This window comes from Petaurus breviceps, unplaced genomic scaffold (assembly GCF_028583685.1).
Source record: "Petaurus breviceps papuanus isolate PSGF00001 unplaced genomic scaffold, PetGlider_PUasm1.0 90825, whole genome shotgun sequence".
Lineage (NCBI taxonomy): Eukaryota > Metazoa > Chordata > Mammalia > Diprotodontia > Petauridae > Petaurus > Petaurus breviceps.
Window position 1 is genome coordinate 18331023 of NW_027187353.1, and position 10554 is coordinate 18341576.

Below are 10554 nucleotides of genomic sequence, written 5' to 3' on the forward strand. Positions count from 1 at the left end.
TTACAATTCTGAGAATTTCATCTTACCAATCTATTAGCACTCACATTTGAAATGTCCGAAGGGTCCATGTCACTTTCTATTTGGGTTTTCTCTGCTGGAAATTGGTCTGTAGGTGACGGCAAAGGAGGAGGATCAGTCTGCGTTGTATCCAAAATGCATTCAACACCAACATGAAGCGCAGGTATTTCACAAGAATTCTGCAAAGAATTTTCTTGAACTAAACCACTGCCAGAGTTCCTGACATCATCTGATGGACGCACAGTGAACTAAAGGAAGAAATACATTTACAGAATGAATCAGTGAGAATGATGATAATGTGTTTCACAGTAAAAGTGATTTCCTCACAGCCAGAGAAAGGAATTCCCTTCCTTGGTATCCTGGCCAGTATGTGACTGAAGGGCTAAAGCAGCTCTCAAATACAGGTTCCCTGACTCCCTTTTAGAGCTTTCTCAAAAATGCAACAAATTTCTTTTAGTGCAAAAATGGTGAGCCCTTTGTTACTAATACCAAGAATATAAAACCTAGTCACTGTCAGCAGTTTTTTGTCCATTTCTGACAAAGCAAATTCAAGCAAGAAATCCGGGTAAAATGTGGAAGAGAAACTTGGTTCGGTGCAGACGAGTATATGCAGCCTGGTTTTGGAATTCAGAAGACCTGGGTTCCAAGGCCGTCTGACATTCACAGGTATGTGACCCAGTCAAGTCAATCAGCTTCTCTGTGACTCAAGCATGCTCCAGGACGTAATGGGTCATCATCAGTGTTGGTGGAAAGGGACCCCCACTAGGAGCTTTTCCCACTGATGAAGTCACATGGTCCACTCATCTGTGTGTGCTCAGTAGAAAGCTATCTCAACTTCTCTTGAGAAAACTTGCTGATATCCTCTACATTCCTATAAGGCCATTGATTGGTTTAGGAAACATGGAGGAAGTATGGTGAAGAAAAATAACATATTTCAGATTTTTTTAAAATAACACTAATATTAATCTGCATGTATAATTAATGTCAATTGGGTGAAGAGTTTTAATTGTCAGGTCCTAAAATATCCCTTAATAAAAAGCATAATACTCCAGAGTACCAAAACCATGCTGGAGTAGGATTATCTGGTGTCCATACTTCATATTTAAGTATCTCCTTCACTTTACTATGCCCTTTTCTGGGCATTTATCATTAATATGAAAACAACAAGAATTAAACTAATTTAACAGGTGCAAATCAATTTTTAAAAATTTATTTCAAGGGGCAGCCCAGTGGCTCAGCGAGTAAGAGCACCAGCTCCAGTGTCGGGATGACCTGGATCATATCTGGGCTCAGATACTCAGCACCACACCCAGAAATAACTGGCCGTGTAACCTTGAGCAAGTTACTTAACCCCGATTGCTTAAAAAAAAAAAAATTTCATTTCAAATAATATCAATCTTAATGGTGTGATAAGTAACATCTAATCTACAAACTGAACCAAAAGCACTGAGAAAGAACAGATAGCTTTTATAATTACATTGTTAAAACAAAATCATTTCAAAGAAAAATAAAACTAATATGCAAGAACTAAAATTTAAGACCATGATTCCATTTTTTAAAAAAAGTACATATTACAAAGGCCATAAAAATGATCATGCGGATTCTTATGTAAATATTAAAAATTGTCTAAGTTCTATAAATTGGCTTTTAGAATTCTACAATTGGTCAAACTTTGAGGTGTCCAATGATGTTGATTTTAACATAAACATTATTTAAATCGAATCATGACATTTATGTTCCATCAACATTATTTATACCACAGTCAACATGGTTTATAATCTTGTTGGCAATATTTATATTAGCACTACTGCAATTTACAATATAGTCAACACTGTGTATAACAAGATCAATGCAATTTATATGGGAAAAATCAATGCTAAAAGCATAAAGACATGTTGAAAAAGATAAAAACATGAAAACTCAATCTTCCAATCGACAATGGGAAAACAAATATCACTGTGAACTTGGAAACCTTTGGCAACTTCACTGGACAGCACTAGAATAAGATTTGGGGCAAATTACTATGACTTTTCATCCCTGAAAGCCTCCATCAGACAAATCATGCTCTATCAGATTATATCACATCTATAATTAAAAATTATAAATTATTTTTAAAAAAAACTAACCATATATGTATATAGTAAAGGTCCAATACCTATTTCTTGGCTATGTCACTTCCTTGGCCCTCTTCTCTTTCCACTATTCACTTCCTCACTTCCCAATCTCATCAACTCTCAAGGGTTCAATTATCATCTTAATGCCTGATGCCCAGATCTCCATCTGCAGACCCAGTCTCACTCCTGTGCTACAGATGTCATCTATGGGACATCACAAACTAGATGCCTCAGAGTGTTCTCAATATGTCCACAACAGAACTCACTGTCTTTTTCCTCAGGCTACACCTCTACCAAACTGCCCTATGGTGTCAAGGGGGCCGACATCTTCTGAAAATTACCCAGATTCACCACTGTCATTCACATTTAACCCATCCAACCAACTGCCAAATCCTATCATTTCTGTCTCCTGAACATCTCTCAAACATGTCACCTGTAAACACGAGTCTGACTGCATCAGGCCCCCATTCGGCTTGTGCCCTCACCCCTCATTAGAACGTCAGCACCTGGACAGCAGGGACTGCGGTTCTCTTTGCTGATGTCTGTATCCCACCCCTCAGCACAGTGCCTGGCACCCAGAGGCGATGGTTTTGGATTCTGCCTTGCTGCCTGGGGCAGAGATCATCAGGGACCTCAGATCTGATTTCATCAGTTCTGTGAACTCCTTCTACCAATGGAGACAGCACGCCACCCCCTGGACTTCAGTGGACAGTCCTCAAGGGCAGTCCGAGCTGAATAATGGATGCCCTGTGATTCTCCAGAGACCAGCTTTTCATACTTTGTTAGGGATTGGTATGGCTGTTGTTCAGTAGTCATTCAGTCGTGTCTGATTCTTCATCCCCCCATTTGGGGTTTTCTTGACAAAGATAACGGTTTGTCATTTTCCTTCTACAGCTCATTTTACAGATGAGGAAACTAAGGAAAATAGGTTGAATGACTTGTCCAGGGCCACACAGCCAGTAAGTGCCTGAGGTTGGATTTGAACTTAGGTCCTCCTGATTCCAAGTCCAGAGCTCTCACCATGGTGATGCCTGCCTGCTGCTGTTAGGGCAGTATACTTACGTCGGTCTAGGCCACCCTCTCCTCCTGCTCCCTCACGGGCAGGAACTGCCCCTTCTATCTTTGTACACATAAGCACCTCTATATGTGCCCAAAACATAACAATCTTATAATAAATATTTGCAGGTGGTAGTCCTGCAGACAGTCTGTCACCTGGCCTGTAGTCCAGGCTTAGCAGGTCCTACTTGGGTTTGTATTCTATGACCAATGCTTTCAGAAATCTAGGAGTTATCACCAAGATAAGATGAAGTACTGGCAGAAAACTTGAGTCCAAATCCAATAATTAAAGCATTTCAAATTGATTAATATAAATAAACTAGCAAGGAACTACTGATTTATGGATAAGAAACACAAACAGTAAGACTGCTATCATTTACTATGCCATAAAATTCAAAAGTAGCCACGGGATTCTAGATTCTCCTACCTGGGTTCTTTCAGTCAGAGGATGCTCACAAGGAGGTAAGGGCTCCTTGGGCAGAGGCTCTACAATGTCGGAGGGACCATCGCCACTAAATCCCGCTTTCTGCTGGCTTTCCATGGGAAAGAGAAGGACGTTTTCTTTATCACTGTCATCTTTTGACCTCAGAGGTTCTGTAATGACCGGAACTTTGGGTGCCACCGCTGTAGATCGTGAACGGACAGGCCTCCCCCTCTGCACAGTCTCCCATCCTTCGGCATCTTTTCGTTCTGTGTGACCGGGAGAAAAAACATACCAAGATTTATCTAAAATAAGAATTTTTTTGAAGTTGTAATAAATTTTGAAACAAATACTTTTATACTTCTCTCAGCTGTCTGAGTGATCTCCCTACAACAGAGCTGACCGTAACACCTCTCTGCTCAACAAACTCCAGTGGCTTCCTCTGAACCCTCGGGTTCAAACAGAAAATGCTGTTGGCTATTCAAAGCTCTTCCTAACCTGGTCCCTCCTTACATTCCCCATCCTCTACCTTGCTCCATGACCCATTGACCCTGGCCTCCTGACAGCTCCTTGCACCAATAACCATATTTCACAACTCTGAGGCTTTCTGCCAGCTCTCTCTTGTATCTGGAGCGCCTCCCAGCTTCTCTGGCCTTCTTCAAGGCACAGCTTCTGCAGGAAGCCTTTCCCAGCCTCCCTCTGAGACCATCTCCCAACTATCCCTTACGTGTCCTGTTCATAGCATTGTTGCCAGCATGTTATGACCTTCATTAAACTGTGAACTCTGAAAGCATGGACTGCTTTTTGCCTTTCTTTGTATACCCAGCACTTAGCATAGTACCTGGGATATAGTAGGTGTTTAATAAGTGCTGGGCAATTTACTTTTCAGCTGATTTATGAAGAGATGTGACAAATTTAAAAATAACAGAATATACCTAAAAAGAGCACAATTCTTCAAGCAAGGCTTTCACCAGTAACACACTATAAAGCCATGAGACTCTCAGAAGTGGAAAGGGTGTCAGACTATCTAACATTCAGTTCAGACCATCTGCCAGACTACCAAGACAGTTCAGTCCAGAACTGAACAGGAATCGTGACAAAGGTCATCTAAACTGCCTGAAGACATTCAATACTGAAGCTCACTTGTAGCTAAGGAAGTTCCTCCCTCCTGCACCACTGGGCTCCCAGACATCTTTTCAACGTGCCCTTATGCAAAGGCTGGGTCCCCAGTCCTGCTCCCTGTGTGGGACACAGGGCATTTATATGCAGCTTCAGGCTTGACAAAAACTGTAGCCTAGGAGACAGCCACACAGTTTAGGAAAGAACTGTTGTTACCCATGCCCTAAGACCAGCTTAAGTCTCCATCACCTCCAGTTTTAGGCTGAGCTGAAATCCTGGTGTAAGGGTATGGCTATTTTCTTTAAGAAAGTACCAGACCCCATTCCCTGTGGGAAGCAGGACTCCTGGTTCTCCAGTCAGATACCACCACAAATGCCAAGCTCTCAACTCCTCACACTGACTTAATTCAACTCTGCAGCTGGACTCTGTTCAACTGGACACTACTACATGTGCTGGAAGATGCCCCTGCCAGCTGGGAGAAAGTGAGTAGAAGAGATAAAATGCTATCCACATGTTCTCTCCAGGAAACACAAACAAGCTCCCAGAGCCATGTTCTTTTCCCATCACTAGATAGGAATCAACTGATTCAGAGCAGAACAGCTTGTACTTAATAAAGGTTGGTCTTTAGCCGGGAACCTTCACTCAAGTGTGAACATCACCTTGTAATGTTATCAGACTGAGCTGTTTAGGTAAATGCCTTATTTGACCTGAGACTGCCCTTACTTACTTCCATGACATTACTTCAGGTAATCATTCAATACATTCTCAATAAAAATTTTAGGAAATGAGCTTTCTCATTTATGCTCATTTTAAAATAATTTTAATACACAAAGAAAAGAAATACAATGTTGATTTTAATTATGTCATGAAAATGCAAAAACATTCTATCTCAATAGTTTGGATATATCTCAAGTGGAAAATAGCTTTGAGCTTCTAAATAACATCAACAAAGAGTCAGACTTGAAAGCGACCTAAGAAATCATCTTAGTCAAACATGTTCATTTACATTATCAGGAAATCAAGGCTCGGAGAATTGAATGTATCTGCCCAAGGTCACAGAGCTAATGTGTGGAAGCTCTGGGACTACAGCTTACATCTACAGATAACAAGTCTAGCTATGTTTCCTGCAACATTGTGTTTCCTCCTATCAACAGAAACTGATGCTTCACTAGCACTTAAAAAACAACTGATGGTAAACAAATTTAAAAAGACGCACAAAATGAAGCTTTTAAAAACTGGATAAAAAGGAAATAGAGTAGTACTCTGATATGTTCAAAAATAAAGGAGTAAATTTTGTTCCAACTTCTATGAATGATATCATTAATCTTTTTATTTAAAAAAAAAGGAAGAAAAAGGAAAGAAAAACACCAATTTAAAAGCTTCCTTGTGGAAAGAAATACTATCTATAATCTGGTCCCAATTCAGTTAACCAATGAAATGGCCAACACAAATATGTCCACCTAAAAAAAATTAAATAATAATTGAAATCAATCTAGAGAAGAGCGCATGCATCAATACAGGAGACATAATTTAGGCCTCCATGGGTAAATAACATTTTAAATATACATTTAGTACAGAGTATTTTGAAAAACTATTGCAATTAAGATGGGAAAAGTTTTAACAATGTTATAAAAGACAGAAAATCATGCAATTAAACTGTCAAAAAGCTGCTTGTGTTCAGCGAAGACTGAGGACAGAATAGCGTAAAGTCAGTATTTACATTTAATATAGTTATTTTTATACTCTAGAGCAAGGTTCTTAGCAATTTTTGGCATCATAGACCTCTCTGGCAGTATGTGGACCCCTTCTCAGAATATTTTTTATGTGCATAAAATTAAATACATAGGATTAAAAAGGAAATCAATTTTGTTGAAATGAAGATGTAACTTTTTTTCCATCTAAATTCATGGAAATCTGTCCACAGACTCTGATCAAAAGATACAAAGAAAGAAACAATTCCTACTCCCAAGGAGCTTACAGGGGAACAAAATATATGTATAAAAACATAGAGAGCATCTTTGCAGCAAGTTTCTCTGATAGTCCCTATGTGGAACTGATTTGAATTTATAGAAATAAAAGTCATTTTGCAATTGATAAATAGTCAAAGGATATGAATAGGAAGAAATTTTCTTTTCAAAAGAAGAAATCTAAGCCATCTATAACAATAGGAAAAAATGTTTTAAACCAGTGGTACCAAACTCAAGTAGAAATGGAGCCTACTAAACTGCACATAAGGAACCCTGCAGGTTGCATGATGACTTAACTTCTAAAATGCAAAACTATCTGCTTTATTGTATTTTGTGTTTATTTTGTTAAATACGCTAATTAGAGAAATGCAAATTAAAACAATTCTGAGGCTTCACTTCACAAACATCAGACTGGAAAAAGCCAAGTGCTATAAAGGCTGGGGTAAAACAGGTACATTAATGCACTGTTGGTGTGGAAAACACAGCTGGAACCACACCAAAAGGCCACTAAACTGTGTGTGCACTTGGACCAGTGATGCCACTTCTAGGTCTGTATCCCAAAGAGATCAAAGAAAGAGGTAAGAGACCCATGTATACAAAGATACTGATAGCAGCTTTTTTTTTTTTGTGGTGGTGGCAAAAACCTGAAAACTAAGAGGACACCCATCAACTGGGGAACAGCTGGACAAGTTATGTATAGGAATGTGATGGAACACTACGGTTCTGTAAGAAATGATGAAGAAGGGGCGGCCAGGTGGCTCAGTGAGTAAGAGCACCGGCTCCAGTGTTGGGATGACCTGGGGATCAAATCCCGGCTCAGATATTTAGCACCACACCCAGAAATAACTGGCCGTGTAACCTTGAGCAAGTTACTTAACCCCGATTGCTTAAAAAAAAAAAAAAAGAAATGATGAAGAAAAACTTCAGAAGATTTTTATGAACTAATGTAGTGACATGAGCAGAACTCAAAGAATAATCTATACAATAACAACACCGCAAAGACAAATAACTGTGAAAGACCTGGGAACTCTGATCAACACAATGCAACCAATCACAGTTCCAGAGAATTCATGCTCTCATGTAGCAGAGAATATGCTATCCACCTCCTGACAGAGAGCTGATGGACTAAGAGCACATACACACTCACATATGTGTTCTCACACACATGGATATATGTGTGCATCTATACATACATACACACACATATGGCTAACAGCAGGAACTTGTTTTGTTTGGCTATACAAATTTGAAACAGGTTTTGTTTTTTCTTGATTTCTTAATGGGCAGGGGAGAATGAGTGGGAAGGGGAGATTCTGGAACTGAATATAATATAAAATAAAACTGAATTAAAAAATCATAAAGTAAAGAAATACAAATATGTGAAAAGTAGTTAAAGACAGGGTATTTTGGGAGGAAGGACGCTGGAAATTGAGAGGTCAGGAAAGGCTTCTTAACAAGATAGTGCTTGAGTTATGAGGAAAGAGGAACTTAGAGAGGTAGAGGAGAGGAGAAAGTGCATCCCATGCTTTAGGGAACAGCCAGTGTGAAGTCTTGGAGAAGGAAAATGGAACACTACCTGGATAAGGAGCAGAGAGAATGCCAATTTGGTTGGATTGCCAAGTGCAGGAAAGAGAATTATGTCCAATGAGCCTGGAAAGATAGGTGGGAGGCCAGGGCAAACAGGACTTAAAAAGCTAAACAGATATTTCATCCAAGAGGCAAGACAAAGTCGCTGGAATTGAGGTGATGGAGCAGAGGAGTTAATAGCCATGTAGGAGCTTCAAGAAATCACTTTGGCAGCAGTGTGCACGTTAGACTGGAGTGTGGCAAGGAAACAATTATTAAGTTGTAAGAATATAGGCAAAAGGTGGTGTGGGCGTGGACCAAAGCGGTAGCTCTACTAAGGGGGCAGCTAGGTGCCACAGTGGATAAAATACGGCAGCCAGGAAGATGTAAGTGTAAATTTGGCCTCAGACACTGTCTTCTATTTAAACACTCTGAATATATTTGTATTTCTTCACTTTATATTTGAGCTGTACATGATGCTCAGACACAAGTAGAGTGACCTTGGGGAAGTCACGTTCTCTGTTTTTGCCTCAGTTTCTTCATCTGTAAAATGAGGATAACAACCTACTTCAAGGGTTATTATGAGAAAAAAATGAGGTAATATTTGTGAATTAGTCAGCACAGCACCTGGCAAATAGAAGGCGTTTAATAAATGATTCTTTCCTTACTTCCTACCCTTCTTCATTTTTTTCCTTCTTTTACAATCAAGTGAAACATTAAACAGGGAATCGTCCACTTGCCACACAGCAGGTATTCAATAAGTGTCTGTTAATTAGCCAATAACTGATTCATGTAAGTGACAGACTGCTCCCACCACCATGGAGGATGTCCAGTGTGGTCCATACTGAAGAAGGGAAAATGTTCCTGAAGCTCCTAACTGTAAATAGCATTGCTCTGCTTGCATCGAGTCCCAGAACACTTTGGAGTCTGTTACATTCGAGATAATCCGCCAGATTCAGGATCAATCTAAAGACTTCCATCTAAATGCCCTACACAGGAAAAACACAGCTGAAAATAGCTTTTGTTTTGACTATGACATGAAGCTGGAGGAACGTCCCACTGAGCTCATCCTTCTTGGACAGGTAGTGAGCAGGTCCCAGAATGAAGAAGACAGAATGTTGACTGGCTTGCCCTTGGGTAGATCTATAGTACACTGAATAACTCAGGCTGCCCTCTGAAACATGGGTGCATTTTATCAGAGCTACTGTTTGCCAATTATGCTGAATGACTCTTAGTCACAAAAATACCACATCATCCTACATCCAAAGGAGAGGTGCCTAGTAGAAAGAATTTCTGCAATAAAGACAGTTTAAAGGATTTTATCAGAAAAAAATATATGATTTGGAAAAAAATGGGCTAATTATATAAAGAGTAAAAGAGATAACTAATGGCTAGCCTGCATGGCTATCCTCATGGGTACCTTCAGTGTCAAAAAACACAAAGTCCTCAGCACACTGAGTGGACCCTTTGTGAAAAACTTTTGGGAGACATGGACTAGTGTGGAACAGGATGAACAGACATAGCTAAGCTGTGATATACATGAATAAATGATGGATGAATGAATGAATGAAAAATCATTTATTAAGGGCTATGTGCCAAACACTATGCTAAGTGCTGGGAATGAAAATGAGCAAGTAAAACAAGGGAGGCTTGGCTGGCCTGGGAGTGACTGCTGGTGAGAATAGCTGACTGTGAGGGCTGAGCCAGAAACAGGAGACATCATCTGGGGGCTGCTGCCACCCACAGGGTCTGGGGCCCATTTGCCTGAAGATGGTGAAGTGAGAAGTAAGCCAGGAACCAGGGTAGATAGGGTGGCAACAGCCTGAATTCAGGTGAGAGAGAGATGGAAGAAGAGTCCAGACAGCAGGTGTCACCACTTGAAGATGCACAGTGGGCTGGGTACAGAGATGAGATGAAATGAAAACTAAGGCACCAGGAGTGAGAAAACAGCTTCTGGGGAAGAACGCCAAAGGACGGGCAGAATGGCTTGGGAATGAATGGTAAGGAAGTGCTATGCCTGTAGTCTTCAGATCTGTGAGATCACAGGCCCACCACTGAACTAGAGTGATTACTGCTGTCACTCTACTCAGGTCCCAGGCATGGCAAGTACAATGGGACATCAAAGACCTCCCCCAAAGAGTGAATGTTCTGGCAGGTCCTACCAAGGCCAGCTTCCAGCACAAATGTCTGTCTTTAGAGAATCAGCCCTGTTGAAACTGCAGAAGCTCTTCCTGAGGCTGGCCACCTGTAATGGGAATGCAAATTTGGAAGATCTTCCCTGCCCCTAGGCTAA

At 40.4% G+C, this 10554-nt stretch overlaps 1 protein-coding gene across 1 annotated transcript in view; it reads right to left on the reverse strand.

The window, feature by feature from the left end:
• SCAPER (S-phase cyclin A associated protein in the ER) overlaps nucleotides 1–10554 on the reverse strand; it is a 405066-nt gene that overhangs the window by 307762 nt on the left and 86750 nt on the right. Inside the window, exons 9-10 of the mRNA XM_069071423.1 lie at nucleotides 3616–3878; nucleotides 45–266 (exon numbers count right to left, since the gene is read on the reverse strand). Of these exons, the coding sequence (XP_068927524.1) occupies nucleotides 45–266; nucleotides 3616–3878 (485 nt within the window). The remainder of the gene's footprint in view (nucleotides 1–44; nucleotides 267–3615; nucleotides 3879–10554) is intronic.